The 20,101-nt window shown below is 34.5% G+C and overlaps 1 protein-coding gene across 7 annotated transcripts in view; it reads left to right on the top strand.

Moving 5' to 3' along the window:
• The window catches only part of TRAPPC8 (trafficking protein particle complex 8), an 87,975-nt gene that overhangs the window by 54,791 nt on the left and 13,083 nt on the right, over nucleotides 1-20,101 (top strand). For 5 of the 7 annotated variants that reach the window (XR_003516958.1, XM_027576494.1, XM_027576498.1 and 2 more), the window contains 8 exons: nucleotides 158-312; nucleotides 6,347-6,789; nucleotides 10,062-10,209; nucleotides 12,411-12,507; nucleotides 13,697-13,765; nucleotides 13,854-13,912; nucleotides 15,972-16,145; nucleotides 19,492-19,593. Coding sequence is in view for 6 of the 7 variants with exons in the window: in XM_027576494.1 (XP_027432295.1) it covers nucleotides 158-312; nucleotides 6,347-6,789; nucleotides 10,062-10,209; nucleotides 12,411-12,507; nucleotides 13,697-13,765; nucleotides 13,854-13,912; nucleotides 15,972-16,145; nucleotides 19,492-19,593 (1,247 nt within the window). In the remaining variant the exon portion in view is untranslated. The remainder of the gene's footprint in view (nucleotides 1-157; nucleotides 313-6,346; nucleotides 6,790-10,061; nucleotides 10,210-12,410; nucleotides 12,508-13,696; nucleotides 13,766-13,853; nucleotides 13,913-15,971; nucleotides 16,146-19,491; nucleotides 19,594-20,101) is intronic. The other 2 variants (XM_027576495.1, XM_027576499.1) reach the window with 2 other exon arrangements.

Raw genomic sequence — 20,101 nt, 5'->3', positions numbered from 1 at the left:
ATAAAAATAAAGTACTCTTAATTCTTTGATTAACCATGCTACTCAGTAATTATTTAGGATTTTTCTAGAAATAATCTGAAAGTTACAGTATTCAAGCTAAATTGATGTCATTTAACATTTCAAATTCCTTTAGGGCATTGACTGTTTTTTGTTTCAGGAAAGCATTCCTTGAGTATGTCAGTCCGAGGGAGACAAGATTTAGAAATTCAAGGTCCTCGACTTAACAATACAAAAGAAGAGAAAACATCTATTAAGTATGGTCCTGATCGACGTTTAGATCCCATTATCACGGAGGAAATGCCACTATTGGAGGTATTTCACTTTTTAAAATTTCATGGATTAATAAATTGTCTATAAGGTCAGATAATATTTTCAGTAAAGTAATCTTAGACTTTGAAGTTACTGATATTACATTGAACCATACTTTTTGTTATTAAGCTAAGTTTAATAGATCTAATTCACAAAGATAAATCACAGCCAGGTTATAAAATATAAACCTCAAAATATTAATGGAAATTGAGAAAATACATTTAAAGAACACTTTGTTTAATAAAATCAATGACTTTGTTTATTAAAATCAGTGGCTTTTTTTGATAAGGTACAAAAATAATACAGGAATTAATGCTTATAAAAAGTTTGAGCAAAATAGATAAGTATATGAATAAAAAAACAATATTCCCTTCATTGTCTCTGTTTCCCACCTCACCCTACTTTCATGCCTCTAAGTTAAAGCCTTTTTAGTTACAGAAGATAGAAACTGATGGCTAGGTGTAGCATAAGCCAAAAAAGAGAAAATGTTTATTATTTAGTTGAAGGATATTGGAACATCTCTGAGAAACTGAAGTATTATAGAACAATAAGTCTCAAAGAAGAATAAGGACTTGGCACCTCCAGGAAATGTAGCAGCAAATGTTTGTAAGCCTTTAGAAAGCATTACTTTTGATATGACCTTAGTCTAACAACTTTTCTAGTCTTTGTGCCACTTTATTACAAATTTCACGTTTCTGGGAGAGAAATCTGGCCTACCTTGGATCAGTTGTCTACCTGAGAGGCAAACCAATGGCAGGGTCATGCAGTGTTACAAACACTGGCAGGAGGTCTGTCTTCCCTCATCCTCAGGTTTTCTTGGTAGGGGAGTTAGAAACTTAGCCATTTACCTTCTAAAAGTGCTAGTTATATTAAATTGGTGTTTCTCTTTTCAGGCCTTTCGTTGTACACTCATATATAGTTTTAGTAATTATAAATGGAATCATACTGCATATTTTACCCTTACTTGTTTGGTCTTTGTTTTCATTCAGTAAAAATTCTTTTTTTTTTTTTTTTAGAAGATTTTATTTATTTATTTGACTGAGAGAGAGAGAGAGAGAGTTAGCGAGAGCAGGAACACAAGCCGGGGAGTGGGAGAGGGAGAAGCAGGCTTCCCGCCGAGCAGGGAGCCCCATGCGGGGCTCGATGCGAGGCTCGATCCCAGGACCCTGGGATCATGACCTGAGCCGAAGGCAGACACCCAACGACTGAGCCACCCAGGCACCCCAAAATTCTTTTATAGCTACATATGGCATTCTTTATTTAGATATATCATAATGTATTTTAACCATTTATCTGTTGAGTGTAGTTCTGGCTTTTCATCATTACTGACAGTTCTTCAGTAAGTCACATTATGTATATATGTTGTCCATGTTCTAGTTTAGACTAGAATGGAGTTGCTGGGTCAAAGGGTATATAAATAAAACATTTTGCAACATACTACAAAATTACCTTCAGCAAGGCTGTAGCAATTTGCACTTTGCTTGAGAATGGGAATCTGTTGCCTCACATCTCTGCCATACTGGATATTATCCTTTTTTTTTTTTTTAACTTTCATGATTAAGGTTGGTGAAAAACATTTTTTTTTGAAAGATTTTATTGATTTATTTGACACACAGAGACACAGCGAAAGAAGGAACACAAGCAGGGGGAGTGGGAGAGGGAGAAGCAGGCTTCCTGTGGAGCAGAGAGCCCGATGTAGGGCTCAATCCCAGGACCCTGGGATCATGACCCGAGCCAAAGGCAGATGCTTAATGACTGAGCCACTCAGGCGCCCCAAAACATTTTTTTTTAAAGATTTTATTTATTTATTTGATAGAGACACAGCGAGAGAGGGAACACAAGCAGGGGGAGTGGGAGAGGGAGAAGCAGGCCTTCCGCAGAGCAGGGAGCCCTATGTGTGGCTCAATCCCAGGACCCTGGGATCATGACCTGAGCCAAAGGCAGATGCTTAACAACGGAGCCATCCAGGCGCCCCATAAAAATGACATTCTTTATTTACATTTCTCTAATGTCTGATAAAATGATCAGTCTTCGTGTTTTTAGTTCTTACGATTTTTTTCCTTCCGTATGTCCGTATGATTACCTGTTATATCCTTTGAATTGGGTATCATTTCCCTTTTCTCATTGGATGATTTTTCTGGGCACTAATTCTATACCTACAGTGGGGGCAGGGTAGGTTTATTCATGAAAAGGTGGCGTGTGTGTGTGTGTTGAGGGGAGGTTATTGCTGAGCTGCATGTATTCTGCCCAAGTTTTACATTTGCTTAATTATGTTTCATTTAAAGAGTTGTGTAGGGCAAATAAAAAGACTTATAGACTGACTTCAATGCTAGTTTCTGGTTGATAAATATTTCACACATATTGATTTGGTGTCTTTCACCATGTTAAGATTTTTAACATACATGAAGTCCTATCTGATTGTCCTTTGTTGCTTCTGCATTTTAGACTTACAGAGACTTCTGTAGTCAGAACTTTTATAGTTTTATTTTTTCATGTCTATGTTCTTTTTTAAATCCAGGGGAATAATACTCTTCTGAATGTCTAGGGGTAGGGAATCAAACTTTATTTGTTCCTGGTCCTAATTACCATTAATTGAATATTGGCAACTCACTATACCTTCTTTCTAATACACTATTAAATATCCTGAAAGTATGCATACCTGTTTTTTGGTTTTGGGGGTTTTTTTGGATGATACCTATTCTGTTTGATCATAGTTCCTCATCTCTCTGTGTCAATACTATATTCTTGCTTTATTATTTTTCTTAACCAAATCTTTCTCATAATCTTTAATTTTTTTCTTTTTCCTTAATACTTGCACCATTTTATCCAAACTTGTCAAGTTCCCATAGTAATGCATGGAATTTTTATTATGATTTGCATTGCTACACCTAGGAGTTCTAAGGCTGAAGATGGATTGAAATGAGTTGGGATCCAAATTTTATTTTAGGTTTAGTCATCATTTTAGGTTAGAAATCACTAATTAATAAACAGTTTGCTTGGAATTCTTTACATAAGAATTTGCTAGAGCTTACTTTCAAAAGGGAAGATTCTGACTACTCTGGGTAAATTGAGATCAGTCAGTAGAGGACACCAAAATACTTCATTTTTATGATTTTACTAGCTTATAATTTTCATTGTACCATATTACAATGGTCTTTGTAAGATTGGTAAAAGTAGGGGCGCCTGGGTGGCTCAGTCGTTAAGTGTCTGCCTTCGGCTCAGGTCATGGTCCCAGGGTCCTGGGATCGAGCCCTGCATCGGGCTCCCTGCTTGGCGGAAAGCCTGCTTCTCCCTCTCTCACTCCCCCTGCTTGTGTTCCTTCTCTTGCTGTGTCTCTCTCTGTCAAATAAATAAATAAAATCTTTAAAAAAAAAAAAAAGATTGGCAAAAGTACAAATGGTTTTTAAGTGCAGTACTTCTCAGATGACATATTATGTATAGAGACTTACTTTTAGACTTTCTGAGCCCTGTCTCTAATTATCTGACCTTGGAAAGTTTCTTTTCTTATGAAATGGGGTAAGTTGAACCAGATGATATATGATTTTAAATGTTTAACTCAGTAGTTTTTAAATTTATTTTGTTTTTTATACTGCTAGTTCTGTACTTAATTTTTCTTCTTGTATACCATAATGAGTTTTTAAAAAACTTTATTGTTATAGATGCAGTTCTCCTTGAAGAGGGTATTTTAACAGAGGACCTCTTATGCTACATAATAACAACTGGTGTTTTGTTGAATAAACAAAAAAGCTTGTAAAGTGAATAACAAAAAAACCACAATAAGTCCATACCCTAAATATTTTACCTTAAGAAAACATACAAATGTACACATTTATTCACTATTTTGAAGGGGGGGGTGGATTTAGGTCGAGGCCTTTTCTATGAGTTCTTTGTATTGGTACAGGTTTCCTAATATGAATTTTGTCTGTCTGTCATGCATTCACCCACATCCATAAGTTGTCATTTTAAGTTTCCAGTTTTGGTTTCATTAGAGTGAGAATCTAAAGATCGTTGTTAAGTAGTTTAAGTACATTATATATCTAGAGTAGAGTTTATTTAAAAATGAAAGCAATAATTTCAGGCAAAGATAGAAGTGGTTTATATAATAATTTAATTAAGCAAGTTTGGGAATAAATAGTAACTCTTGATAAGGAGAAGAAGGAGGACATAGTAGAAAGCCTCAAGTCACTGATGTTCACTTCCTTAAATATCACTCAGTATTTTCTACTAAGATGCATAAGAAATTGGTTAATCCAACAAACCACAGTATGAAGTCAGTTAAAAAGACCTTTTATTATATTTAGGTCAACAATGATAGACATTAATATTGATAAGAGATTTCATGGCATATTCCTATTTCTAATATCTTATGTCAGAAGTGTTTTATACAATTCAAAGTGTTTAAGGGAGTAGTGAAAGAAGTGACCAGTCTAGTGTCTGATGAAATAATCTCGTATAATGTGTTTACCAAGACAAGAGTGAGGATGAAGATCTACACACGGTGCATCACTGTTCTGCTAATTCCAGCACCCTTCCCATCTAGCCAATGCCTTAGCCTTCTTGATGGTATTCAGGTGTCTGTGTATTTTAGTGTGTCTTTGTGGTAGTTTTTCACCTGTTTTTAACATATCTCAGAATTTATATTACTTCACAAATTTTAACTTATTTGACTAAGTTTGACACTGGCTAATCAGTACATACTCAGTGTCTTTAATATAATCCTATGCCTATTTTTTTTCTTCTTAACCTATGTTTTAGATTGCTACATTAATTCCTTATTTTCTCATACCTGTTTTTAAAGCTTCTGCTGTCCACAGAATTTATCTTCTTCCTTAAGACTATGGCCATAGCGAATTTCCATTCAAATTTAGATTAAGAAACATAGGTATTTCCGGTGGTGGCTCAGTCAGTTAGGCGTCTGCCTTCTTCTCAGATCGTGGTCCTGGGGTCATGGGATCAAGCCGAGTCCAGGGAGCCTGCCTCTCCCTCTCCCCGCCCCTTACTCATGCTCTCTCACTCTCTCTCAAACAAACAAATAAATAAAATCTTAAAAAAAGAGAAAGAAACATAAGTATTTCCACTGGATTTTAATAACTCCTGTGGGAATGCCAGCCATAACTTTATTAGAACCTTTTTTTCCCATACTTGTACCTTTATATTCCTCCTTTCTTAGATACTGTCCGTGTACTTCTGATATTTACACTTAAGCATCTTTTAAATGAAAATAACTTACTAGGTGATTTTGTTAGCCCATATTTCTACCTCTCTAGTACAGCTTCACATTCACTTATCTGAAATCCTGAGGCCAGATGTGTGTTGAAAATCATTTTTTTATCCTTAATTTTTAGAAAGAGTGTGTGTGCGTGTGCGTGTGCGTGTGCGTGTGTGTGTGTGTGTGTGTGTTTATATCCAAAGTGTTATGTAACCCCTATTGGGTTTGTGGTAGCATCTGGAAATCAAGCACATTAATATTGCGTGAGTGAACCACATGAATGGGAAAGGGTATAAAAAGCCTTTGTTAGATCAGATTTCATTCCCATGTGAGTTACTAAAAGTTTGAGGTTGTTCAGAGCTTTTTGGGTTTTAAAATTATGGATATGGAATCATGGATCTGCACATTCTTCCCTTTTAAGATCTCTGGTGTATCTTTGCATCTTAATGATGAATAAAAAATAGTTGAATTGTTTTGCAAGTTGACATTGATAAGGGCTTTTCAACTGATAATCATTTAATTTACATAGCCATGTTAAATTACTTGTAACTTGTCCATAGTCTACACAGTTGTCAAAGTTTTCTTGATAGCTCACTTGTCACTGATGTTTTATTTTTAATTCATAACTCTGCAATCTGCTACTGAATAACATTGGTCTCTGTCTTGTCTTTTCTAAAATGGAGTTGTTAATTGTCATATATTCAGGGAGATATCAAAGAGAATAATTGTAAACCTTTCGTAAAGAAATACAGCATCTTAAATTGTTTTTCACTAGAGGTTCGGAATTTTTAACAGACAGTATAATAATATTTTTTCCCTCCAATGCAGGTGTTCTTTATACATTTTCCTACAGGGCTCCTCTGTGGAGAAATCCGAAAAGCATATGTAGAATTTGTCAATGTCAGCAAATGTCCTCTTACTGGATTGAAGGTTGTTTCTAAACGTCCAGAATTCTTTACTTTTGGTGGTAACACAGCTGTTCTAACACCACTAAGTCCCACAGCTTCTGAGAACTGTAGTGCTTACAAGACTGTTGTGACAGATTCTACCTCTGAATGTACAGCACTCATATCATCAGCTTCCTCTGTAGACTTTGGCATTGGCATAGGAAGTCAGCCAGAGGTGATTCCTGTTCCCCTTCCTGACACCGTTCTTCTACCTGGAGCTTCAGTTCAGCTACCAATGTGGTTACGTGGGCCAGATGAAGAAGGTGTCCATGAAATTAACTTTTTGTTTTACTATGAAAGTGTTAAAAAGCAGCCTAAAATACGGTGAGTATTATTAAACTTTCTTGATTTGACCTCTGTGTTTAATGTATGTGGACAAATTCAAATAAACATTTTGATATTTGTTAACATATGTCATCGTTTCTTAAGAAATTATCCCCTTCCAAATTATACATGATGTTTATATTTGAGCTTGTCCCTAATATAAGTTCTAAGTAGCCAAAAGTACAAAAAATGAGGCTACCTTAATCTTTTTAGTGGCTTCTATCTATAAACTTTATGATTCTTTGATACGACTAAGTACTCTGGCCAAAGTTACCACATAATAATGAAATTCACAGGTACCATTTGTATATGAAGACAACCTGCTATAGTCATCCTGTTTCAAGAGAATTATTTTGTTTTACCTTTCCTTTTTCTCTTGTGCCCTCTCCTGACCCCTGAGAATGTATGGGGAAAAAGGTATATATTTGTAGAATAGATGATTAGGGTAGTGTTATAATGAGGGTCACTGAAGAAATCAAACCTTGGTGCTCACAAGGGTCGGTGGACTATAATTAAACAACATATTATTTTATTTGTGATAATGCCGTTGTCATTTTTATAAAATTAACTAGGAATAATTGTGTTACTCCATTTATTAATGGAATATTTAAATATCTTCTAAGACTGTGAGGACAAAATGATACAGTATTTATAAGCATGGGGACATTTTAGATGCTCAGTAAATATTAATTCCCCTTCAGAAGACAATAGAGCATACTCTGGTCAAGCAGTCAGGGAAGGCTTTGTGGAATATAGTAGTGGTGAAATGAGCTTCCAAAGAAAGTAAAGATTTCAGAATTTGGATATCAAGGGGGATAGGCAAGAAAGTAGTGGGTATTCCAGGGAGTAACTATATATAAATGAAAATTTGTAAATTAGGAAATATAAACAATATAGTTTGGTCACAGTGTAAAATATGTGTAAAAGAAGTAAAGGGGAAACTATTGGAACTAATAAATGAATTCAGTAGAGTTGTAGGATACAAAATTAACATACAGAGATCGATTGCATTTCTATAGTTCTATAATGAACTATCAGAGAAATTAAGAAAACAGTCCTATTTACAATTGCATAAAAAAGAATACCTAGGAATAAATTTAACCAAGGAGGTCTCTTTTACATTGATGAAAGAAATTGAGATGACACAAATAAATGGAAAGATAGACTGTGTTCATGGATTGGAAGAATTAATATTGTTAAAATGTTCATACTACCCAAAGCACTCTACAGATTCAATGTAATCCCCATCAGAATACCAATGGCATGTTTTACAGAACTAGAACAAGGAATCCTAAAACTTGTATGGAACCACAAAAGACCCCAAATAGTCAATGTAATCTTGAGGAAGAAGAATAAAGCTGGAGCTATCATGCTCCCTGATTTCAAACTGTACCACAAAGCTATAGTAATCACTGCAGTATGATACTGGCACAAAAATAGACACAGATCAATGGAACAGAATAGAGAGCCCAGAAATAAATGTGTGTGTATGTGGTCAGTTAAATCTATGACAAAAGAAGCTAGAAAATACAGTGGAGAAGATCGTTTCTTCAATAAATGATATTGGGAAAACTGGACAGCTACATGCAAAAAGAATGAACCTGGACCATTATCTTAAACCATACACAAAAATAAATTCAAAATGGATTAAAGATTTGAATGTAAGACTTGATACCATAAAACTTCTAGAAGAAAACGTAGGCAGTGAGCTCTTTGACATTCATTGATCTTACCACTATTTTGGGGGCTCTTTTCAGGCAAGGGCAACAAAAACTAAAACATGGGATCACATCAAACTAGAAAGCTTTTGCACAATGAAGGAGACCATCAGCAAAACAAAAAGACATCCTACTGAATGGGAGAAGGTATTTGCAAATCAGGCATCAAAAATATATAGAGAACTTACACAATTTAATATAAAAAATTAAAAAATGGACAGGGGATCTAAGTCCACATTTTTCAAAAGACCTATAGATGGCCCACAGACACATGAAAGGATGCTCAGCATCACTAATCAGGGAAATGCAAATCAAAACTACAATGAGATATTACCTCAAATTTGTCAGATTGGCTGTTACCAAAGATAAAATAGTAAGTATTGGTGAGGTTGTAGAGAAAAAGGAACCCACATACACTTGGTGGAAATGTGAATTGGTACAGCCACTTATGGAAAACAGTATAGAAGTTCCTCAAAAAACTAAATAGAACTACCATACAATCCAGCAGTTCCAATTCTGGGTATTTATCTGAAGAAAACAAAACCACCGTATACACTCCTATGTTCATTGCAGCAGTATTTACAATAGCCAAGATATGGAGGCAACCTAGGTGTCCCATGTATCAGGAGAAAGAAAATGCAGCATGTGTGTGCACATGCACATGCACACAAATGTTAGCCATAAAAAAGAATGAAATCGAGCCATCTGTGATAACACAGGTGGACCTAGAGAGTATTCTAAGTAAAATAAGACCGAGAAAGACCATATTTTTCACGTATATGTGGAATCCGAAAAAACAAAACAGAAACAGACTCAAACACAAGGAAGAAGCTGCTGGTTATCAGAGTGGGGAGGGGGTTGGGGGGGCGGGTGAGACAGGTGAAGGGGATTAAGAGGTACAAACTTTCTAAAATAAGTCATGGATGTAATCTATAGTATAGGGAATATAGTCAGTAATATTACAATAGCTTTTTTATGACAGCATGGTAACTAGATTTATCAAAGGGATCATTTCATAGTGTATACAAATACTGAATCAATATGATTTATCCCTGAAACTCCTGGGACATTGTATTTCAGTTGTACTTAAAAAAAAAAAAAAAAAAGAAATTTAGGAGGTAATATTAAAAAAAAGTAGTAGTAAAGGGGAATTAACAATGAAATGTAAAAAGCTCTATTGTGGAGGGCCTTCAATGCCTGGTGAAAGTTTGGGGTTTCCTTGATAAGGGATCAGTTGCTTTGAAACCACTGTCAGAGAAGTGGCATAATTAGGACATTGCTACATGAAAATTATTTTCATGTGCTATACTGATGAGTTTGGTGAGCAGACATGCCTAGAGTCTGGGAGACCGTTAGTTTCCTTCCAAACTGAGAAGAAAATTTGAAATGAAGTTATGCCAACTAGATAATTTTACTGTATTGTATTCTTTGTTTTTGTTTTAGAGTACAAATGGTCCTGAGAGCAATTAGGTTTTAAAAGCTTTGTTTGGAATTAGAGAATCCTAACACATGGAGAGGTTCTTCCATTAAATTTGCAATTTTGTATTTCTTTAGTCACAGAATATTAAGACACACTGCAGTTATTTGTACCAGCCGATCTTTGAATGTACGAGCTACTGTCTGCAGAAGTAATTCTCTTGAAGATGAGGAGGGCCGAGGGGGCAATATGCTAGTCTTTGTGGATGTGGAAAATACCAATACAGTAAGTTGGTTTAAAACTAAATTTTATTTTTAATTATATTGAAGTGTTTCCTTTGTTTTTAGGGAAGAATTTTTCCCCCCACAAGATAGCGTAAGCTAGGAATTTAGGAATGTTCATCTACAACGGTGTGAAAACATCTTAATTTTCCATTAACTTTATAATTTTTATATATATATATATTTTAATTTTTTATTGTTATGTTAATCACCATACATTACATCATTAGTTATTGATGTAGTGTTCTATGATTCATTGTTTGTGCGTAACACCCAGTGCTCCACACAGAATGTGCCCTCTTTAATACCCATCACCAGGCTAACCCATCCCCCCACCCCCCTTATATATATATATATATATATATATATATATATATATATATATATATATATTTTTTTTTTTTTTTAAGATTTTATTTATTTGTCAGAGAGAGGGGGCACACAAGCAGGGGGAGCAGCAGGCCGAGGGAGAGGGAGAAGCAGGCTCCCCACTGAGCAGGGGCATCCCGATGCAGGACTCAATCCCAGGACCCTGAGATCATGACCTGAACCGAAGGGAGCCACTTAACCATCTGAGCCACCCAGGCATCCCTAACTTCGTAATTTTAAGTCTAAAAAGGACCTGCTGGCATTAATATATTCGTATGATATATAGCCCCATATGTGAGTAATTCAGTACCACAGAGATCTAATAAAGTGCTTTCTAATCTCACCATTGAGAATCTATTGATATAACTAAATTTACAAAGTTGTGTTAGGATTTCACATTCCATATTAACTTGGTAACCTTCACTTACACATTTCTGAGAGCATCATTTTCTTCATATAAAGCATAAACATTTTACCATTTCTGTTTAAATACTGTATAAAAATGCATATTAAAGAAGGGAATTGAGATCTCATGATTAAAATAACATCTTAGCTTCAGGTTGATTTAGTTCAAATACTTACTTGAAGTGTTACTCTGAATGTCCTTTGCTTTTGGCTTCATAAACTTGTAAGGTTGCTTCTTTTTAAGATATTTGGGGTTTATATGCTAATACTTTTCTGATCTTCAACGAAAGTAACATTTGTAAAAATAAAATTTTAAGATTTTATTATTATTTAAAGATTTTGTTTGTCAGAGAGAGCACAAGCAGGGGGAGCTGCAGGCAGAGCGAGAATTAGGCTCCCCGCTGATCAAGGAGCCCGATATGGGACTCCATCCCAGGATCCTGGGATCATGACCTGAGCCGAAGGCAGATGCTTAACCAACTGAGCCACCCAGGCGTCCCTAAAATTTTAAGATTTTAATAATTTCAGGAGAATAAAAAATTATGTACAGTTTAACTTTATGTGCATGGGCTGTATATTGGGATTCTGATTTGTTTTTGTTGTTTGTTTTTGCCTTAATGAGAATGAGATATCTCAGAAAGATTAGAAGAAATGAAAATGCTACAGTTTTGATTCAAAATTGACAACAAGGGGTGCCTGGGTGGTGTGGACAGTTAAGCCTCTGACTCTTGATTTAGGCTCAAGCTGCGCTCTCAGGCTCCAAGCTCAGGGCGGAGTCTGCTTAAGTTTCTCTTTCTCTCTCTCTCTCTCTCTCTGCCCCTCCCCTCTGTGCTTGCACACGCACTCTCTGTCTCTTCTCTCTAAAAATAGATAAGTAAAAAAAAAAATAATAATAAATAAAAAAATAAAAAAAATAAAAATAGATAAGTAAATCTTCAAAAAAAATTGATAACAAATACTGTTTGGTCTAGTAAATACTACCAGTAACTCATTATGATAGGTTCTAATAACTGAATACCTTTCAGTATTTTAAAATTTGCCACTGGTGTACATTATAGTTAGATACAGTTTTTGGATAGAATATTGACTTCTCTGTTTTATGAACGTTTAAGGAGAAGGTGCCTGGATGGCTCAGTCAGTTAAATATCCGACTCTTGATCTCAGCTTACGTCTTGATCTTCAGGTGGTGAGTTCAAGCCTGGCACTGGGCTCCATGCTGGGTGTGGAGCCTACTTAAAAGAAAAAAAAAAGAATGTTTAAGGAAGGATTTAAATAACTTAAGCATTCTGAAATATATATTGTTTATTTCAGAATAAAAATTTCATCTTATATTAATCAGTACTTTGGTAGCAGTGTCAGAATATTGTTTTCATTAGAACACTCTAAGTTTGTGCTCCTAAATCCTGAATGACTCTTATTTCTTTTTGATAGAGTGAAGCAGGTGTTAAGGAATTCCATATAGTACAAGTATCAAGTGGTAGCAAACACTGGAAGTTACAGAAATCTGTAAATCTCTCTGAAAACAAAGGTTTGTGACTTTTTCCTTCATAGTGAATTCTCACATCTTCGTTGCTTGATTTTTTTTTTCAGAGTAGTACTATAATATCATAAGATATGTTGGCACCTTTTTAATAATTAACCTTAAAGCATTCAATTGTGTTTTCATTAGTTTGTGAATCAAATTACCTTTCTTAATTCATTCTTTCCCATCTTTTTATTTCCTTCCACATCTTTCTGTTTGCATTTTCTTTAATCAATTGGAAAATCAGTGCCTGAGTACACGATCACTTTCAAAATTTCAAACAATACAGAAACACATAGACTAGAATATGGAAGGGTCTTTTTCTTTTCTTTGCTGTTTTTCTGTGTATAATAGTACCTCTGTAGTGACTGACTGACTTTTCTATGTATTTCCATACCTATATAATGCTCAAACAGAAGAATATACATACTTGTGATATATATTGACAAATTGGTTTCCAGAATATTTCTGTCAATTTATTATCCTGGCAGTAATATGAGAATGCCAAGTGTTTGTAAGAGTGGAGTGAAGCTAGCAAAATGATATTTGCTCTTTCTGGAGAATTGTACAGTATATTTCAAAAAATATAAAAATGTTTAAACTCCTCTTTAGTCTTTTGGTAATCCTTATTTTTGGAATTTATACAAAGGGATTAATTCAGAATACATGAAAGTCCATACATTGAAAACAGAGCAGTGTATTGCAAGGTTATGTTTAATATGGAAAAAATCAGTGTGGATTTAATGTAAATTATAACTCAGACTATTTTTTAGTCATTAAAATATGTTAACATTTTTAAAGTGTTCACAATACTGAGAAAATGCATCATAGCACAGTATGTGCATATAATAATATTGATATAAATCATACATATAAAAAATACTGAAAGGAAATGAAGAAATGATAGAGTGGTGGGATTGTGGGCTCCCTGGTTCCCAGGTTCTTATCTTTTAAACTTTTGTTAATCTGTAATGTCACACACACACATACCAACATGTATTTCAAGAAAATTGAATTTCATCCTTTTTAAGACCTGAAATTTGCTTTATGGAGATGAAAAGAAAGATTTTTTCATTAAACATTATTTATAATTGTGAATTATTTTTCAGTTTGACTAAGGAAGCTTGAATGAGTTAGTTTTACCATGTCATAAGCAGCTAAGAAAGATCTTTGAAATTTTTTCTTTTCTTTCTAGATGCCAAACTTGCCAGTAGAGAGAAGGGAAAATTTTGCTTCAAGGCAATACGATGTAAGGAAAAAGAAGGTAAATTCATTTTATTTTCACACTTTCCTAAGGGTCATTTTATATTTCATGCCAATGATATTGATTAGTTTGTTTTCCTGTTTTTCAGTTGCCACACAGTTCTCAGAAAAATATACCTTTGCAGATATCATCTTTGGAAATGAACAGGTATGCAAATGAGCACAATAGCATTTGATTTTAAAAGTCACAGTTTTAGAATATCTGACTGTTTTGGCAAAACTATTGATTTAGTAATCCCCAGAATCTTTTGTGGATGAAATGTCAACTTTGTTGGGTTTTGCAACTTATCTTCATGTTTCAAAACAGAGCAGAAATGCTATATGGATTATACCATTTTAATTAGTTATTTAAAACTAACTTCCTTTTGAGAGTATCACAGGTAAAAAGTATAATCCTTGGGATTAAAAAATGAAACCGGATTATACAAGGGAACCTATTTATTAGGGGAAGTGGTCACAGTGGAACATAAAGGTGATAATCGTCTGGATTTTGGTGTATCATATGGTTCTGACATCCAAATTATAAACTTTTTTGTGATTTTTGTCTAGGACAGTGATAATCCAACTTAATTATTTGTAAGAATCACCTAGAGCAGTGGTTTTCAAACTTTCAGAGACTGTACATATGAGTATCTGGGGCTCTTGTTAAAATGCAGATTCTGATTCGGTAGGCCTGGGATGGGACCTGAGAATCTAAATTGCTATAAGCTGGGGCACCTGGCTGGTGCAGTCAGCAGAACATGTGATTCTTGATCTTGGGGTCATGAATTTAAGCCCACATTGGGCACAGAGTTTACTTAATAAAAAATATGTATAATAAATTGTTATAAGCTCCTAGGTGATGTTGAGGTTATCAGTCTGCAGACCCTATTTTTGATCTAGAAAATTTTGTAAAAATGAAGGCTTTGCCTCCCCCAAAACTGTGGCTCATTATGTCTTGGGTGGGTTTAGGAATGTGCATTTTCAACCAGCTCTGCAGATAATCGGAAGAGGTGATCTGGTGATCTGCTTTGAGAAATACTGGACCAAGGGTGTAAAATTCCGTGTAGTTGTGCCCTGTTACTGTTATTTTTGCTACTGTTTCAGTTACTATTTCTTCTTTGTGTTTTTTTCTTTGATAATCCTAGACATTCTTACACTTTTGTATTTCTCTTATCATTTGCCTTCATCTGACACATTCTTTGTGGCTGTCTTTTGACTACTTGAAGAAATAGTTACTTAGAATATCTCAGTGTACCAAAAGCCCAGTAATTCCCAAACAATTGTGACTTTTGGCAACACTGTGCCTCTTGAATGATTGAATTTAGGTTTCATGATTTCAGTTGCTTGTTCTGTTCATTTCTTTTTGAAACTTAAAATCCTTAGAGACATAATTAAGACCCTTATATTAAGAATGTAATTTTTACTGTATTTGTTGCCAGATAATTTTGTATAGGAGTACCGAAGAAGGCAGAAACAAAGACATTTTCCCTTTTGATGAATCTGGTTGAATAAATAGAACTCACCAAGCACTACAGGTTACTGAGAAACCTATAGGGACAATTGTTTACCAGAAAATAGTTCACTCTTAAAGGGGAAAACATCTATTTATTAATATTTAATAATTAACTTGAAACTTAGCACCTATATAATATAGCCTATAATGCAGGGAATCTTAAGTGTAGAGATTTTACTATGAAACACAGTATTCTGTTAAAGGAAATCCTGTAGTTCTGATTCCGTTTAAAATTTTTAAAAAAATTTTTTTCATGTTCTCTCCCTTCAAGTATAAAAACCATATTAAGACCAGTAATTCCATTTGCATTCTGTTTCATTGGACGTTGTCTAGGGTTCTAAGTATTTGAATGAGAAACATTTCTGTTACTTTAATAGTACAAAGAATATTACTTTTCAATAATTTATTTTTTATGCATTTTCTTAGAACTACCCATTATCCTCCCTTGATACTTGGAAGGTCAAACCTAATGTCATGGCAGTATAGTTTAATTACTTTGAGATAATAGCTTTAAGATTCAGGGTAATTTGTACCAAATATTTTAGGTGTTTAACTGTGTTCGTGTGTTTTACGGCCTCCCTGTACTGACAGATTGACAAGAAATTATTGAATAAGCCTTTTGGTTATATAGAAATATATAGAGAAATATAAATTTTGGCAGAGTGTATTTAGTTGAAAACATTTATGTAGATAAATGATTTTCTTTTAACAGATAGTAAGTTCAGCAAGTCCATGTGCAGACTTCTTTTACCGAAGTTTATCTTCTGAATTAAAGAAACCACAAGCCCAGCCATCTGTGCACGCAGAAAAACAGTCAATAGGGGATGCTGTGAGATTAATTCAGAAGTGCAGTGAGGTGGATTTGAATATTGTCGTATTATGGAAGGTATGTGTTATTAAATTACTTCAGCAAGCCTTGCTTGTAGATACTTCAGCCTTAAGCTGAAGAACAAATGTAAGCTGGTATTATATTTTTTCTGTGTAAAATTTTCAGTTTCAATATTTAAGTTATTTTATAACTTTTTTTAACAGTTCCATAATGACTTTTTAAATCTTTTTTTTTTTAAGATTTTATTTATTTGAGAAAGAGAGAGAGTGTATGTGCATAAGTAGGAGGAAGGGCAGAGGGAGAGAGACAAGTAGACTCCCCACTGAGTGGGGAGCCTCATGCAGGGCTTGATCCCAGGACCCTGAGATCATGACCTGAGCTGAAGTCAGACGCTTAACCGACTGAGCCACCCAGGCGCCCCCCATAATGACTTTTTTACTTAGAGAAAGTATTCATTCAAATTAGATAACTTTCTTCTTTGTTACTGTTAGTTCTTAGTGGTACTGAGACCATTGTAGATATGATAAGCTCCATGAAGACAAGTATCATTATTAAACTCTTTATTATGGGCATTTTCAAACACCAAAAAGAGAAAAAATAGCACTGTGAACCTTTAGGTACCCATTACTCAGCCTCCATAGTCACTAGTATGTTGTTATTCATTTTTCATCTATTCCACTAGCCCCTCTCCTTTGTTTTCTTTTATTTTTACCTTCCTTTATTTTTTGCTGTAGTATTTTTTTAATAACATAATATTTTATCTGTAAATGCTTCTGTATTTACTTCTAGCAGATGAGGACTCTCTTATTTAACATAACCCCAGAGTATTTTTTATCTCACCCAACCAAATTAACAATAATTCTGAATTATTATCTATTTGTTGGTTTGCTTTGTTTTTCCAGATTATTTGAAAATATTTTGTTTTTATTTATTTATCTTTTAAAGATTTTATTTATTTGAGAGAGAGAGAGACAGAGCACAACAGGAAGGGGCAGAGGGAGAGGGAGAAGCAGACTCCACTCTGAGCAGGGAGCCTGATTCGGGACTCAATCCCAGGACTCTGAGATCATGACCCGAGCTGAAGGCAGAGGCTCCAGAGATTGAGCCACCCAGGCACCCTGAAAATATTTTAAGTTTTTAAAAATCACATCCAGATAAGATCCACACATGGCAGACCAGAATGAGATGGTTTAGACATTAGTCTTCCTTAAAGTTACTTACTTTAAAACAGAGGAGGCTTGTTTTTCACAGTGCACCCTTTTGTATTTCATGCATATATTATAAGAATTTGTAATTATATATAGATTATGTTACATATAATATATAATAAAATTACATATTACTTTTTAAAAGACATTTCTACAGTGTAATTAAGGATCTTGCCCTAGGATATTCACCTGAACAGGGTGGAAAGGTTTATAAAGTGTTTATAAATATTGGATCTTAATTTTGAGCTTTCTCATTATTTTTGAAAACTTTTATTTTGAAATAATTTTCAAACCTGCAGAAAAGCTGCAAGTATAGTATAAAGGACTCTCTTATACTTTTCACCAAGGTTCGACAGTGGTTAGCATTTTACCTTCTTTGCTTTATCATTTTTTCCCTCTATTGATTTTTTTTTCTTTTTTTTCTTTTTTGCATGGGTTTCAATAAAATTTAAACAAAATGGTACTTTAGTTGATTTAGGTGTTTAATATTAAAAAGATCAATTACACATTTTTAGCTTGAAATCAAATCTTCTTGAAGATTAGGATCAAGAGGCTTCTATTTTCAGGCTCAGCGGTATTGCCCCTTAATGCAAACCAACCACTCATTAAATGTATACTAGACCCTTGAGGTGTGTGACTGCATTCCATAGATTTCTGCCATGTAACAATTTTGAAATATTTCTGAGACAAGATTTTGAGTAATGTATCTGTACTCTGTATTAATTGTTAAGTCCACAGTTACTTTGGCTGGGGGAAAAAACTGCCCTGAATAGCAGCCCACTACTACTAGTATTGCTGATTACATGAAGAAGAAAACTAAGTTATCATGCTCCTTGGCTAGAATATGGAAGTTAAATAGAATAAAAAATAGGATATTTAGTTGATTGTGGCTAGTATCTAAGATAAGTTTAACACATACTCATTTGAGAAAGTGGTAGATTTTCTTTAGTGAGGTGTCTAGATAATGCCAAAAAGCACTGCATGAAAGGAAACTTGAAAAGTCATTTAAGTTGTGGAGTAGGGAGCAGGAAGCATTAAGAGTCTTTCAGTAAAATAGGATGCAGGAGAAAAACGAAGAGCTCAGACAGCATTTTTGTGAAAAATAATTGGGAAAGGGACACAGAACAATTCCTAACCAGTCTTAACCAAATATAAAGGTTTGTTTTAAAAAGTTAAGCCTTTGTTCAGAGAGAATACATTATAGAATTTGACAAGGCTATGGATGATTTTTGTTCAATCCCATGAGACCAGTGGAAAAAACATAAGACATGTCTCACAACTTTACCCTGTCAGCATTCACCCTCTCGGCTAAAGGCCCACCCCAGCAGGTGTTTAACTACAGCATCGCTGGGCTGTGTAGTAACGCACACTGAGCAGGTCCCGGGCTGTCCTGTGTCTTTGTGCAGCACTACTTCAGCTGTGGTGTACAGGTGGCAAAACTAGCCATGATAAAATAAGTACACAGATTGAAAATATGAAATGAAAACATTTAGAAACTTTTATAGCATTTTGCCTGAGAAATATTATGTCTGTTGAATCTAATAGTAAAAAAATTTGGCTTGTCAAAAAATTTTTAAGCCTTTGTATTTGCATAATGTGATGATAACAGTATATCAGAGCCATTTACATATAACATTTTCTCTGGGGCAGGAGCAATTCAAGAGGGTGATGAGTTATATGCTGGAACCAGTGTTTTGATACAGATGAAATGAGCCTTTTTTTTTTTTTTAAGTGTATGTACTTACGGTTAAGATATCCAAGGGTGTGACATTTTCACTTATAAGATTCATGATTGTACTCACTGGTTTTGTTCTACTAGGTGATAAACCCTGAGGCATATTAGAAGCAAGACTATGAGAAAAAATGTGTTGCCTGTATATCGGCAGTCCAGTAACAAAAAGGCTTGTGTTATAGCACTGCTCTTTTGGACTAGTTTCTTAAGAGCTCTAGAGAACATTGAAAAAGATTTTAAGATGTGTCCCTTAAATATTCAGGCCAACTGTGTTATATTGAAGCAAAACAGATTTTGAAAGATTCTCTATTGATTGAATGAATAAATATAGAAATTCTGACACATCCATAGTGTTGATAATTGTTAAGTAGCCATAATATTTCTCCCTTCCATCAAATATTGCATTCATTACTTTTGAGGTTACTGCCAAGAAAGGTAACATTTTTGTGCTTTGTATGTTTAGGCTTATGTAGTGGAAGATAGTAAGCAGCTTATTTTGGAAGGTCAGCATCATGTTATTCTTCACACTATAGGAAAAGAAGCCTTTTCATGTCCTCAGAAACAGGTAATAACAGAGTTTTCTTTGGGTCTTCTTGTGAACTGTGGAGTTTTTTGTTAGGTTGGTTTTTGGGTTTTTGAAGGGGTCTGGCTTGTGCAGGCTTTTATATTGAGATTTGAGTGGGGGGGTTGGTGGCAGAAGACTAATTAAAATGAGAAATGAACATAAACTGAAATTTATTAGCATCTCGTAAGAGTATTAAGATACACTTGTGATCTTGAGGTTTCTAATAAATATTCTATACTGACTCTAGAATTCATAGTTATAAAAAGAATTAATTTACTTGAGAGGAAGGGAAACATGCCTATACCACGGCAGAACTCCAGGAAGGGCAAAGCATAAAATGTAAAGTATGCCACATGGAGTGGTGCAGCAGCTGGTAATAGTGTTTAATGTGTTTTCTGATTTCTCCTAAAATACTGTTTCATCTTACCAAAAAGTTCTCATAGTATATATGAACAAAAGTTAAGCACATCCAGTAATTCAAACAGTGACCTTGTATTGTGTTTATAAA

This window comes from Zalophus californianus, chromosome 14 (genome assembly GCF_009762305.2).
Source record: "Zalophus californianus isolate mZalCal1 chromosome 14, mZalCal1.pri.v2, whole genome shotgun sequence".
Lineage (NCBI taxonomy): Eukaryota > Metazoa > Chordata > Mammalia > Carnivora > Otariidae > Zalophus > Zalophus californianus.
The sequence above is the reverse complement of the archived record's forward strand: the minus strand, read 5'-3'. Positions and strand labels throughout refer to the sequence as shown.